This window comes from Ranitomeya imitator, chromosome 5 (assembly GCF_032444005.1).
Source record: "Ranitomeya imitator isolate aRanImi1 chromosome 5, aRanImi1.pri, whole genome shotgun sequence".
Classification (NCBI taxonomy): domain Eukaryota; kingdom Metazoa; phylum Chordata; class Amphibia; order Anura; family Dendrobatidae; genus Ranitomeya; species Ranitomeya imitator.
Window position 1 is genome coordinate 204,227,879 of NC_091286.1, and position 15,301 is coordinate 204,243,179.

Sequence of the window (15,301 nt, forward strand, 5' to 3'; positions counted from 1 at the left end):
GCCAGCAGCGGTGCCCCCCCAAAAAGCTCACCATGGGGGTCTCCCACAACAGCCAGCAGCAGCGGTGCCCCCCAAAAAGCCCACCACGGGGGTCCCCCACAACAGCCGGCAGCAGCGGTGCACCCCCCACAAAGCCCACCACAGGGGTCCCCCACAGCAGCAACGGTGCCCCCCACACAAAGCCCACCACGGGGGTCCCCCACAGCAGCAGCGGTGCCCCCCCCCACAAAGCCCACCACGGGGGTCCCCCACAGCAGCAGCGGTGCCCCCCCCACAAAGCCCACCACGGGGGTCCCCCACAGCAGCAGCGGTGCCCCCCCACAAAGCCCACCACGGGGGTCCCCCACAGCAGCAGCGGTGCCCCCCCCACCACGGGGTCCCCCACAGCAGCAGCGGTGCCCCCCCCACAAAGCCCACCACGGGAGTCCCCCACAGCAGCAGCGGTGCCCCCCCCACAAAGCCCACCACGGGGGTCCCCCACAGCAGCAGCGGTGCCCCCCCCACAAAGCCCACCACGGGGGTCCCCCACAGCAGCAGCGGTGCCCCCCCCCCACAAAGCCCACCACGGGGTCCCCCACAGCAGCAGCGGTGCCCCCCCCACAAAGCCCACCACGGGAGTCCCCCACAGCAGCAGCGGTGCCCCCCCCACAAAGCCCACCACGGGGGTCCCCCACAGCAGCAGCGGTGTCCCCCCACAAAGCCCACTACGGGAGTCCCCCACAGCAGCAGCGGTGCCCCCCCCACAAAGCCCACCACGGGGGTCCCCCACAGCAGCAGCGGTGCCCCCCCCACAAAGCCCACCACGGGGGTCCCCCACAGCAGCAGCGGTGTCCCCCCACAAAGCCCACCACGGGGGTCCCCCACAGCAGCAGCGGTGCCCCCCCCACAAAGCCCACCACGGGAGTCCCCCACAGCAGCAGCGGTGTCCCCCACACAAAGCCCACCACGGGGGTCCCCCACAGCAGCAGCGGTGCCCCCCCCACAAAGCCCACCACGGGGGTCCCCCACAGCAGCAGCGGTGCCCCCCCCACAAAGCCCACCACGGGAGTCCCCCACAGCAGCAGCGGTGCCCCCCCACAAAGCCCACCACGGGGGTCCCCCACAGCAGCAGCGGTGCCCCCCCACAAAGCCCACCACGGGAGTCCCCCACAGCAGCAGCGGTGCCCCCCCCCACAAAGCCCACCACGGGAGTCCCCCACAGCAGCAGCGGTGCCCCCCCCCACAAAGCCCACCACGGGGGTCCCCCACAGCAGCAGCGGTGCCCCCCACACAGACAAGCAGGTCGCCCACCACAGAGCCTCCCCCAATAGCGAGCAGCAAGTAGCATTTTTTCACCCTGAAACCACTAACCTCCATGTGCCATGCCGTCCACTAGAATCATGCTGGTTTTCTTTGCCGCCTTCATGATATGACTGAAAACACGCCCCCTCCCGATAGGACACGCCCCCGGAAATGACGTCACACCTGGAAGGAGCCCATACACTCTAGCATTTACCGTATTTGTCGCTTGCATCCTGCACTAGTGCTAGAGGGGGCGACAGCAAAAAGAAGCCAGGGGCAGCCGGGGAGCCTGGCACTGTGGGCACCATGCATGAGGCGACCTTCTCTATGGACTCTGCTGGGATGCTTTAATAAGGACGTTGGCCGTGACTTCTGCTCCTATGAGGTAGGTGCCCTCCATTGGTCTGTATAGTGGCATTAGTGAGGCAGTGCAGGGGTTGGCATCACTGGCGGGTGCCATCATTGAAAGCTCCCATCCTGCCTGTGCCCCCATCAGCAGTGATTCCTGGGCACAGAGCAGAGGCAACTTCTCTGCAAGTTGGTGAAAAGTGGCGGCACCTTGTTGTTTCATGTTGGGATTCACAGATGCAAGGTGCCTGCAGAATATCTGCTAGTGTGCCCCTGCCACAATGATGTGTGAGGCAAAGTGGGCATGGCTCTCCTGGCACAGGCTGTGATTGATCTCTGGTCTCTGCCATTGTTCAGGGGATTACACATCTGTCCCATTGTATTCCTTGCTACTGGTTGTATCCCTGTAGTAGCACAGCATTCTTATTACAGGGAAGCGGTGCTGCAGCAGCTGTGTGTAGGGTGCTGGTCACTAATGTTATGGTGGAGAGCTCCGAGCCGACCCTTGTATCCCGGCAGTAGCACAGCACTCTTACTACTGGGAAGCGGTGCTGCAGCAGCTGTGTGTAGGGTGCTGGTCACTAATGTTATGGTGGAGGGCTTCGAGCCGACCCTTGTATCCCGGCAGTAGCACAGCACTCTTACTACAGGGAAGCGGTGCTGCAGCAGCTGTGTGTAGGGTGCTGGTCACTAATGTTATGGTGGAGGGCTTCGAGCCGACCCTTGTATCCCGGCAGTAGCACAGCATTCTTACTACTGGGAAGCGGTGCTGCAGCAGCTGTGTGTAGGGTGCTGGTCACTTCTGTTATAGTGGAGGGCTCAGAGCCGACCCTTGTATCCCGGCAGTAGCACAGCACTCTTACTACAGGGAAGCGGTGCTGCAGCAGCTGTGTGTAGGGTGCTGGTCACTAATGTTATGGTGGAGGGCTCCGAGCCGACCCTTGTATCCCGGCAGTAGCACAGCACTCTTACTACTGGGAAGCGGTGCTGCAGCAGCTGTGTTTAGGGTGCTGGTCACTAATGTTATGGTGGAGGGCTCCGAGCCGACCCTTGTATCCCGGCAGTAGCACAGCACTCTTACTACTGGGAAGCGGTGCTGCAGCAGCTGTGTGTAGGGTGCTGGTCACTAATGTTATGGTGGAGGGCTCCGAGCCGACCCTTGTATCCTGGCAGTAGCACAGCACTCTTACTACTGGGAAGCGGTGCTGCAGCAGCTGTGTGTAGGGTGCTGGTCACTAATGTTATGGTGGAGGGCTCCGAGCCGACCCTTGTATCCCGGCAGTAGCACAGCACTCTTACTACTGGGAAGCGGTGCTGCAGCAGCTGTGTGTAGGGTGCTGGTCACTTCTGTTATAGTGGAGGGCTCCGAGCCGACCCTTGTATCCCGGCAGTAGCACAGCACTCTTACTACTGGGAAGCGGTGCTGCAGCAGCTGTGTGTAGGGTGCTGGTCACTAATGTTATGGTGGAGGGCTCCGAGCCGACCCTTGTATCCCAGCAGTAGCACAGCACTCTTACTACTGGGAAGCGGTGCTGCAGCAGCTGTGTGTAGGGTGCTGGTCACTAATGTTATGGTGGAGGGCTCCGAGCCGACCCTTGTATCCCGGCAGTAGCACAGCATTCTTACTACAGGGAAGCAGTGCTGCAGCAGCTGTGTGTAGGGTGCTGGTCACTAATGTTATGGTGGAGGGCTTCGAGCCGACCCTTGTATCCCAGCAGTAGCACAGCATTCTTACTACAGGGAAGCAGTGCTGCAGCAGCTGTGTGTAGGGTGCTGGTCACTAATGTTATGGTGGAGGGCTCCGAGCCGACCCTTGTATCCCGGCAGTAGCACAGCATTCTTACTACAGGGAAGCAGTGCTGCAGCAGCTGTGTGTAGGGTGCTGGTCACTTCTGTTATGGTGGAGGGCTTCGAGCCGACCCTTGTATCCCGGCAGTAGCACAGCATTCTTACTACAGGGAAGCAGTGCTGCAGCAGCTGTGTGTAGGGTGCTGGTCACTAATGTTATGGTGGAGGGCTCCGAGCCGACCCTTGTATCCCGGCAGTAGCACAGCACCCTTACTACTGGGAAGCGGTGCTGCAGCAGCTGTGTGTAGGGTGCTGGTCACTAATGTTATGGTGGAGGGCTCCGAGCCGACCCTTGTATCCCGGCAGTAGCACAGCACCCTTACTACTGGGAAGCGGTGCTGCAGCAGCTGTGTGTAGGGTGCTGGTCACTAATGTTATGGTGGAGGGCTCCGAGCCGACCCTTGTATCCCGGCAGTAGCACAGCACTCTTACTACTGGGAAGCGGTGCTGCAGCAGCTGTGTGTAGGGTGCTGGTCACTAATGTTATGGTGGAGGGCTCCGAGCCGACCCTTGTATCCCGGCAGTAGCACAGCATTCTTACTACTGGGAAGCGGTGCTGCAGCAGCTGTGTGTAGGGTGCTGGTCACTTCTGTTATAGTGGAGGGCTCCGAGCCGACCCTTGTATCCCGGCAGTAGCACAGCACTCTTACTACTGGGAAGCGGTGCTGCAGCAGCTGTGTGTAGGGTGCTGGTCACTTCTGTTATAGTGGAGGGCTCCGAGCCGACCCTTGTATCCCGGCAGTAGCACAGCACTCTTACTACTGGGAAGCGGTGCTGCAGCAGCTGTGTGTAGGGTGCTGGTCACTAATGTTATGGTGGAGGGCTCCGAGCCGACCCTTGTATCCCGGCAGTAGCACAGCATTCTTACTACTGGGAAGCGGTGCTGCAGCAGCTGTGTGTAGGGTGCTGGTCACTAATGTTATGGTGGAGGGCTTTGAGCCGACCCTTGTATCCCAGCAGTAGCACAGCATTCTTACTACTGGGAAGCGGTGCTGCAGCAGCTGTGTGTAGGGTGCTGGTCACTAATGTTATGGTGGAGGGCTCCGAGCCGACCCTTGTATCCCGGCAGTAGCACAGCATTCTTACTACTGGGAAGCGGTGCTGCAGCAGCTGTGTGTAGGGTGCTGGTCACTAATGTTATGGTGGAGGGCTTTGAGCCGACCCTTGTATCCCAGCAGTAGCACAGCACTCTTACTACTGGGAAGCGGTGCTGCAGCAGCTGTGTGTAGGGTGCTGGTCACTTCTGTTATAGTGGAGGGCTCCGAGCCGACCCTTGTATCCCGGCAGTAGCACAGCACTCTTACTACTGGGAAGCGGTGCTGCAGCAGCTGTGTTTAGGGTGCTGGTCACTAATGTTATGGTGGAGGGCTCCGAGCCGACCCTTGTATCCCGGCAGTAGCACAGCACTCTTACTACTGGGAAGCGGTGCTGCAGCAGCTGTGTGTAGGGTGCTGGTCACTAATGTTATGGTGGAGGGCTCCGAGCCGACCCTTGTATCCCGGCAGTAGCACAGCACTCTTACTACTGGGAAGCGGTGCTGCAGCAGCTGTGTGTAGGGTGCTGGTCACTAATGTTATGGTGGAGGGCTCCGAGCCGACCCTTGTATCCCGGCAGTAGCACAGCATTCTTACTACTGGGAAGCGGTGCTGCAGCAGCTGTGTGTAGGGTGCTGGTCACTAATGTTATGGTGGAGGGCTCCGAGCCGACCCTTGTATCCCGGCAGTAGCACAGCATTCTTACTACTGGGAAGCGGTGCTGCAGCAGCTGTGTGTAGGGTGCTGGTCACTAATGTTATGGTGGAGGGCTTCGAGCCGACCCTTGTATCCCAGCAGTAGCACAGCACTCTTACTACAGGGAAGCAGTGCTGCAGCAGCTGTGTGTAGGGTGCTGGTCACTAATGTTATGGTGGAGGGCTCCGAGCCGACCCTTGTATCCCGGCAGTAGCACAGCACTCTTACTAAAGGGAAGCGGTGCTGCAGCAGCTGTGTGTAGGGTGCTGGTCACTTCTGTTATAGTGGAGGGCTCCGAGCCGACCCTTGTATCCCGGCAGTAGCACAGCACTCTTACTACTGGGAAGCGGTGCTGCAGCAGCTGTGTGTAGGGTGCTGGTCACTTCTGTTATGGTGGAGGGCTCCGAGCCGACCCTTGTATCCCGGCAGTAGCACAGCACTCTTACTACTGGGAAGCGGTGCTGCAGCAGCTGTGTGTAGGGTGCTGGTAACTTATGGTGGAGGGCTCCGAGCCGACCCTTGTATCCCGGCAGTAGCACAGCACTCTTACTACTGGGAAGCGGTGCTGCAGCAGCTGTGTGTAGGGTGCTGGTCACTAATGTTATGGTGGAGGGCTCCGAGCCGACCCTTGTATCCCGGCAGTAGCACAGCACTCTTACTACTGGGAAGCGGTGCTGCAGCAGCTGTGTGTAGGGTGCTGGTAACTTATGGTGGAGGGCTCCGAGCCGACCCTTGTATCCCGGCAGTAGCACAGCACTCTTACTATAGGGAAGCTGTTGCCCATAACTACAGCTGTAATCTCCATTATGCCTGCATCAGGTTCTCATTGTTTCTGCTTTCAGCATCTGCCGATTGCCGCCTGCCTTTAGGCCACAGTCACACTATCAGTATTTGGTCAGTTTTTTACCTTAGTATTTATAAGCCCAAACCACGAGGAATAATCATAGGAAAAGTACCGTATAATAGAAACCCTTCACCACTTGTGCGCCCCTGTGGCCACGATGACATAACTTATAATAGCTGGTGACATCACAAGCACTATACTTGCCTCTCACATGCGCACGGCTTCTTCCCCTCATCATTGATCCTCTGAAGCCGGGGGTATGTGTCCCGGCTTCAGAGAGGCGCATGCTTGTAAATCTCTGCAGCTTGTCAATTCTTTCAGTGGGTTTTCACTGTTAGAAAGCTATGAGAGTGCAAAAAACGATGGGAACTATTGCTTTACATATGACTCCATTTCGCTCTGCTAGGCAAAAAAAAGACTTTTTATTAGGCCGGTGTCACTAGTGTATAGCATCCGATGCGATATGCCACTTACCCTTGGCTCCTGCTCTGCTACGAGCGTGATCCCAGTGTCTGTGCTCCGATCATTCTTACATGACAGGTTTGGAGCACAGCTGCGGAGGAGACAGAGAAAGTAATTTCTCCATCTCCCCTGCTGCCAGCGTCGGCGGGAATCACACTGCAGTTTTGTGATATCCCAGTTCAATGCGATGTTTTATTCGCACCCATAGACTTGTATGGGTGTGAGTGAACAGAGTCTTGCAGATCTGAGCTGCCCCATAGTGTAACACTGGGCCAAGTACTATGCGATGTTTTATCGCGTGGCACTCGGCCGTGTTATACGGTAGTGTGACTCCGGCCTTATACTCGCCTATGGGGCGGTCTGGTCGCAGGTCTTCATCCGGTGCCTCCCCTCTTCCTGCACTGCCGTCCTCTGCTTTGTCTGGATGCCGCATTCTACGTTCCCACACAGTGACCCCCTTTGCGCTCCTGCGCTGTGGCACTACTCTCTGGCCTGCCTAGGGCATAGCAAAGTACTGTAATGCGCTTGCTCTCTTTGGTCTTTCCCTGCCCATGCGCAGAACAGTACTTTGCCCTTTGCAGATCAGAGAGTAATGCGCCAGTGCAGGAGCTCGATTGAGAACACTATGTGGATAACGCAAGACGCGTCATCCGCACAAATCAGAGGAGGAGGATGGCATTGGACCTTACCACCCCATAGGTGAGTATAATAAAAGTTTTTTTTTTTTTTGCCTTAGACTGTTAGGCTACGTTCACATTTGCGGTGCGTCGGGCGCAACCGCGGCGATGCATGCGCCATGCGCCCCTATATTTAACATGGGGGGCGCATGGACATGCGTTTTGTGACGCATGCGTTTTTTTGGGCGCAAGCGTCAGGGCACAGAGGACGCTGCTTGTTGCATTTTTTTTTGCGCTATAAAAATTAACGCATGCGTCACAAAACACAGCATTTTGCTGCGTTTTGCATGCGTTTTTGCTTGCGTTGTGCGTTGCGTTGCCGACGCAGCCCCGCACAACGCAAATGTGAACGTAGCCTTAACATGTGGCATCTCTGCTGCTTTTTTTCTGCAGTAACGAAGTTGCAGAAAAAAGTAGGTTTTGCTGCATTTTGTCATGCTATATTTGTCTCTTATGCATGCTGATACAGTTCAGTGACAAAAAAAAAATCATTCTAAGTTATAAGGTTTTGTCACAAAAATGTAGCAAAACCTGATACCTGTGTTTTTTTCACAACCCATTACTTTCAATGGGTAAAAAACAGTGAAAAAATGCTGAAGGTGACATGTTCCATTGTGCATAAACCAAGCAAAGTGACCCAGTACAAGAAAACCAAGCTGTGTACATGAGATTTCTGAAATCTCATAGGCTTTGCTGGTAGTGTAAAACACAGCTGAAAATGTGCAAATAAAAACGCTGCAAAAATGCCCAGTGTGTGAACCTTTCCTTACGGGGTATATATACAGCATGCTAGAATGCAGTCACATGGGGCTGAAAGGTTCGGGCCATAGGTTATATGGGCAAAACCTAGTGACAGTTTCTCTTTAAACATGATCTGTAGACAAATCACAAATGTACAAAAACAGTGAAACCTGCTTTTGGAACACAGAATTTTTACTGCCAAGAGAACAGCTTCTGGCTGCAGAAAAAAACGCTAGAAAAAAGTTGTATTTGAAGAAATCCTAAAGGTACCGTTACACTAAACGACGCTCCAGCGATATAGACAACGATCCGACCAAAACTAGATCGCTGGAGCGTCGCTGTTTAGGTCGCTGTAGAGATGTCAAACACAGCAACTCCAGAACGATGCAGGAGCGATCCAGTGACGTAATTATCGTTCTCGCTGGTTGTTAGCTCCATGAAGAAACATTGCTGGCATCGTTGCTTTTGCTGTCAAACATGATGAATCACGCCGACCTGACGACCAAATAAAGTTCTGGACTTCTAGCTCCGACCAGCGATGTCACAGCAGGATCCTGATCGCTGCTGCGTGTCAAACACAACGAGATCGCTATCCAGGACGCTGCAACGTCACGGATCGCTGTCGTTCTCGTTGTAAAGTTGCTCAGTGTGAAGGTATCTTAAGGCTAGGCTCTCATGTGACATACGGTAAGTATGCCACATAATCCTTTCCTAAATGCCACTACCAGTTTTGCATCCACCGATGCAGTGAAGTTGGGGGGACACTGCCTGACTTTCACCCACACATTGCACCTGCCCAGGGAGGAAGGAAGTGGCGCTAATGCACAAGATTTCAGTCTCCTGACCCAAGCTGTGGGCAGGGTACAATGTCATTCACGCCCATGAGGCGGTGGTCAGACTGCAAATTGGGACTGTTAACACAAAAGAGAATAGTAAAACCAAAAACACTCAGTTTGAAAAAATGTTGCAGTAATCCGCAAGTGCTAGTAAAAGATGTAAAAAACGGTATTTGGTTGATACGTTTTTTGCAAAAAATGTATACTAAGCTGCTCTACCAATCTTCACGGTATACCCTTATCAGAGCAGTCCTAACTAATGTATGCAATCCCTATCTGATGTATTTAAAAACCTGATCATCTGTATATAACCTGTGTGAACAGGGTTCAGAGAGGAAAAATCCATGTGTGCATACAGGGCAGAACAGCTTTTGTGCAGATAGCCCAAGAGGAGTGGTGGAACTCCCCAGTCTTGTAGACACAAGAGAACAATTATGGAAACAGGAACACATGGGCTACTTGCACAGTGAACAAGTCTGTATGATCATGTTCACACACCACCAAGAAACCTGAAGACACAAAAGAGAATAGTAAAACCAAAAACACTCAGTTTGAAAAAATGTTGCAGTAATCCGCAAGTGCTAGTAAAAGATGTAAAAAACAGGGTATTTGGTTGATACGTTTTTTGCAAAAAATGTATACTAAGCTGCTCTACCAATCTTCACGGTATACCCTTATCAGAGCAGTCCTAACTAATGTATGCAATCCCTATCTGATGTATTTAAAAACCTGATCATCTGTATATAACCTGTGTGAACAGGGTTCAGAGAGGAAAAATCCATGTGTGCATACAGGGCAGAACAGCTTTTGTGCAGATAGCCCAAGAGGAGTGGTGGAACTCCCCAGTCTTGTAGACACAAGAGAACAATTATGGAAACAGGAACACATGGGCTACTTGCACAGTGAACAAGTCTGTATGATCATGTTCACACACCACCAAGAAACCTGAAGACACAAAAGAGAATAGTAAAACCAAAAACACTCAGTTTGAAAAAATGTTGCAGTAATCCGCAAGTGCTAGTAAAAGATGTAAAAAACAGGGTATTTGGTTGATACGTTTTTTGCAAAAAATGTATACTAAGCTGCTCTACCAATCTTCACGGTATACCCTTATCAGAGCAGTCCTAACTAATGTATGCAATCCCTATCTGATGTATTTAAAAACCTGATCATCTGTATATAACCTGTGTGAACAGGGTTCAGAGAGGAAAAATCCATGTGTGCATACAGGGCAGAACAGCTTTTGTGCAGATAGCCCAAGAGGAGTGGTGGAACTCCCCAGTCTTGTAGACACAAGAGAACAATTATGGAAACAGGAACACATGGGCTACTTGCACAGTGAACAAGTCTGTATGATCATGTTCACACACCACCAAGAAACCTGAAGACACAAAAGAGAATAGTAAAACCAAAAACACTCAGTTTGAAAAAATGTTGCAGTAATCCGCAAGTGCTAGTAAAAGATGTAAAAAACAGGGTATTTGGTTGATACGTTTTTTGCAAAAAATGTATACTAAGCTGCTCTACCAATCTTCACGGTATACCCTTATCAGAGCAGTCCTAACTAATGTATGCAATCCCTATCTGATGTATTTAAAAACCTGATCATCTGTATATAACCTGTGTGAACAGGGTTCAGAGAGGAAAAATCCATGTGTGCATACAGGGCAGAACAGCTTTTGTGCAGATAGCCCAAGAGGAGTGGTGGAACTCCCCAGTCTTGTAGACACAAGAGAACAATTATGGAAACAGGAACACATGGGCTACTTGCACAGTGAACAAGTCTGTATGATCATGTTCACACACCACCAAGAAACCTGAAGACACAAAAGAGAATAGTAAAACCAAAAACACTCAGTTTGAAAAAATGTTGCAGTAATCCGCAAGTGCTAGTAAAAGATGTAAAAAACAGGGTATTTGGTTGATACGTTTTTTGCAAAAAATGTATACTAAGCTGCTCTACCAATCTTCACGGTATACCCTTATCAGAGCAGTCCTAACTAATGTATGCAATCCCTATCTGATGTATTTAAAAACCTGATCATCTGTATATAACCTGTGTGAACAGGGTTCAGAGAGGAAAAATCCATGTGTGCATACAGGGCAGAACAGCTTTTGTGCAGATAGCCCAAGAGGAGTGGTGGAACTCCCCAGTCTTGTAGACACAAGAGAACAATTATGGAAACAGGAACACATGGGCCACTTGCACAGTGAACAAGTCTGTAGGATCATGTTCACACACCACCAAGCTGCTCTACCAATCTTCACGGTATACTCCTCTTGGGCTATCTGCACAAAAGCTGTTCTGCCCTGTATGCACACATGGATTTTTCCTCTCTGAACCCTGTTCACACAGGTTATATACAGATGATCAGGTTTTTAAATACATCAGATAGGGATTGCATACATTAGTTAGGACTGCTCTGATAAGGGTATACCGTGAAGATTGGTAGAGCAGCTTAGTATACATTTTTTGCAAAAAACGTATCAACCAAATACCCTGTTTTTTACATCTTTTACTAGCACTTGCGGATTACTGCAACATTTTTTCAAACTGAGTGTTTTTGGTTTTACTATTCTCTTTTGTGTCTTCAGGTTTCTTGGTGGTGTGTGAACATGATCATACAGACTTGTTCACTGTGCAAGTAGCCCATGTGTTCCTGTTTCCAAAATTGGGACTGTTGTATGAAAGCAATGCCCCATCAAACGTGTCAATCTGCATATGTGACTGACAGCCATAAAAGGTATGAATAAGTGCATGCCTTATGGCTGGATTATGGCTCTAAATCATCTTGAGTCCTAAGTATTCAGGTTTACTTCAAGGTGTAAAATGTATTAACTGACCAGCTCCCTGCATAATGAAACAGGCTTTATCTAATGGCCCAGATTATTTTCCTGGCTGCTGGGTCTGGGGTGGCACTGCTCAGCTGCTGGGTCTGGGGTGGCGCTGCTCAGCTGCTGGGTCTGGGGTGGCGCTGCTCAGCTGCTGGGTCTGGGGTGGCGCTGCTCAGCTGCTGGGTCTGGGGTGGCGCTGCTCAGCTGCTGGGTCTGGGGTGGCGCTGCTCAGCTGCTGGGTCTGGGGTGGCGCTGCTCAGCTGCTGGGTCTGGGGTGGCGCTGCTCAGCTGCTGGGTCTGGGGTGGCGCTGCTCAGCTGCTGGGTCTGTGGTGGCGCTGCTCAGCTGCTGGGTCTGGGGTGGCGCTGCTCAGCTGCTGGGTCTGGGGTGGCGCTGCTCAGCTGCTGGGTCTGGGGTGGCGCTGCTCAGCTGCTGGGTCTGGGGTGGCGCTGCTCAGCTGCTGGGTCTGGGGTGGCGCTGCTCAGCTGCTGGGTCTGGGGTGGCGCTGCTCAGCTGCTGGGTCTGGGGTGGCGCTGCTCAGCTGCTGGGTCTGGGGTGGCGCTGCTCAGCTGCTGGGTCTGGGGTGGCGCTGCTCAGCTGCTGGGTCTGGGGTGGCGCTGCTCAGCTGCTGGGTCTGGGGTGGCGCTGCTCAGCTGCTGGGTCCGGGGTGGCGCTGCTCGGTCTGGTTGCCTGTTGTATTCTTTCATGCTAAACTGTTTGAAAAAGTATCCAAGCAAAATGGTTGCAGTTGCTGTTAAAAGCTAGTGAATTTTACACTTGTTATTTTCAAACAAAGCTATTTGTTGATGACGCCAATTCATCATTTTGAGTATTTATTTATTTTACTTTCTTACACGCATTGTTATTGTGAGCCCCATTGGGGACAACTATCTAAATTCCCTATCAGTATGTCTTTGGAGTGCGGGAGGAAACCGGAGTACCCGGAGGAAACCCACGCAAACACGGGGAGAACATACAAACTCCTTGCAGATGTTGTCCTTGGTGGGGTTTGAACCCAGGAATCCAGAGCTGCAATGCTAACCACTGCGCCACCGTGCTGCCCTAATATTTTTGAAGTTGCTTTTGTGTTTTTGCTTTGTGATTTTTGTTTTTTTTTTGCACTAAATTCTTCAAACTGGTGCACACGGATCATGAATTTTGCAACGTCAAAATTGGTCTTTCAACTTTTTAGTGCAACAAGTCATGTTTCATGAAATGTTGCAAAAAAAAAAAAAAAAATCTGGTTTACTTAAGGTTATGTGCACACTGCGGATTTGCCTCTGGCAATTTTTTGTGCGGATTCTGAGTCTCTTGGCAGAAAACGCAGGTGCGGATTTGATGCGTTTTTACCCCTGCGGATTTCTATAATGGAATGGGTACAAAAACGCTGCAGATCCGCACAAATAAATGACATGCTCCTTCTTTTAATCCGCAACGCTTTCCGCACCATTAGCACAGCATTTTTGTTTTTTATTGATTTACATTGTACTGTAAATCACTTGCGGATCTACAGTGTTTCTGCTCGGGAAAAAAACACTGCAGATCCACAGTAAACCTGCAATGAAAGCTGTGGAATACATCTGCACCAAAAATATTCCTATTTTTCAAAAGGTTGCAAATGAGAAATTTGGCAAAAACGTCCATAAACCTCAAACCTTCCTCATCACTATGACTATAAAAACAAACAGGCAAATACATAATGTAGGCTTTAAAAAAAACATGCAATAAACACCAAAAATTAGACAATGAAAGGCACAAATGCAATGATGAATTGGTCCCTTCAGTGTGGAGGTGCGGTACAAATGTGGAAGTTGCTTCTTTTTGGCATTCTGGGTCCTTGTCACAGTGTAGTCTCGTTGTCAGGTGGACGGTGGTAGGAAAACAAGGGATTGTTGAGGAATGTAACAGCCTGCTGAGGGAGAAGTGGCACAGTGTAGCAAGCATCTGTGCCTGCTGGTTGGGAAGAATTATATGAAAAGTGTCTGAACATGCTAATGTGCTCAGACATACCATCTGGTCTCAGCAACAAATACGTTGTTGTGGTATGGAGCCATTTAATTTGTGTGTTAGGATATGTGCACATGTTGCAGATTTCCTGCAGATCTGCAGCTTTTTTTTCCGCACAAACGCTGCAGATCTGCAAGTGATTTACAGTACAATGTAAATCAATGGCAAAACAAAAAATGCTGTGCTAATGGTGCGGAAAAATCTGCACGGAAAACGCAGCAGATTCAAAAAAAGCACCATGTCACTTATTTTGTGCAGATCTGCTGCGTATCTGCTGCGTTTCTGCACCCATTCCATAATAGAAATCTGCAGGGGGAAAAAAGGAAGAAATCTGCACAAAAATCTGCAACGTGTACACATACGGAAAAAAGGCGCAGATTCTGACCTGCATTTTCTGCCATGAAATGCAGAATCTGCACAGCAAATTCCACAGTTAAATCTGCAACATGTGCACATAGCCTTAGTCTGTTTCACAGGGCGTCATTTTTTTTGGTCTCAAGTAAAAAAAAAACAACTATTAGGCCATGTTCACACAATGCGTTTTTTACTGCGGAACCGCCGCGATTTTGCCGCTGCGGGTCCGCAGCTGTTTTCCATGCAGGGTACAGTACAATGTAACCCTATGGAAAACAGGAACCGCTGTGCCCACATTGCGGAAATTCACTAAAAAAGCCGCGCTGAATAGCTGCGGTAAAAAAGAAGGACCATGTCACTTCTTTGTGCGGAACTGCAGCGGTTCTGCACCCATTGACCTCCTTTGTGAGGGTCAAACCCGCAGTAAAACCCGCAGACGAAAAAAATATCTGCGGGTTTTCTGCGGTTTGTGGTGCAGAACCGCTGCAGCAGGAAGTGCGTGGGCGGAGTGTGGCTGCCCCCCCCCCCATGCTCCAATCCCACCCCCCTATGCTCCGATGCCACCCCCCGTGCTCCGACATGGATTTATTGTTGTAGCGTATAGGAGAAACTTTGTCTTTTTATTTACTTATCCGTGCTTTAGAATCGCTGATGACTCACGGATCCAAATCGCTGATGACACTGGTACAATTTTTTTTTTTTTTTTGGCGTATGAAAAATCCTGACATCTGAATGAGGTGTTAAGGCTATGTGCACACGTAGGAAATGTGGTGCAGAATTTTCTGCACTAAATCTGCATCTGCAGATTTGATCCAGTTTCTGTGCAGTGCAATGTAAATCAATGTGAAAAAAAAAAAGCTGTGCACATGGTGCAGAAAAATCTGCGCAGAAACGCTGCAGAACTGCACAAAAGTGACATGCACTTCTTTGAAATCTGCAGTGGTTCTGCGCAGATTTTTCTGCACCACTTTTTTTCCACATTGATTTACATTGTACTGTAAATCACAGTGCAGTTCTGCACCAATTCTGCACATAATTGTTCCTGCAAACAGGTGAACCGCAGCAGCTCTGCCCTGCTACAATGGCTGTGTCTTCCAAGCTGATATACCAGTATTGGGCAGGTTGTCCTAGGTCTGTGGCATGTTTTCGGTCTCTGGCTTTGTGGTTCTTGCTGGCAGAGCAGATGCAGCGAGCACTTGCTAGGTCTGCAGTCATAGTCCCACCAAAAGTGAAATGTGAGCAGGAAATGTTGATGCTTTCACTAGCGCACTTTCCTGCCAGTGCTGGTGCAGTGGAGGGACTGGAGCATGCTCGTTGTCGCCTACACCCCTTCTCCCTA

At 50.9% G+C, this 15,301-nt stretch overlaps 1 protein-coding gene across 1 annotated transcript in view; it reads left to right on the forward strand.

Moving 5' to 3' along the window:
- Positions 1 to 1,454: 1,454 nt before the first annotated feature.
- Positions 1,455 to 15,301, forward strand: part of MAP3K4 (mitogen-activated protein kinase kinase kinase 4) — a 115,913-nt gene continuing 102,066 nt past the window's right edge. Inside the window, exon 1 of the mRNA XM_069769521.1 lies at positions 1,455 to 1,666. Coding sequence (XP_069625622.1) covers positions 1,662 to 1,666 — 5 coding nt within the window. The 5' untranslated portion in view covers positions 1,455 to 1,661. The remainder of the gene's footprint in view (positions 1,667 to 15,301) is intronic.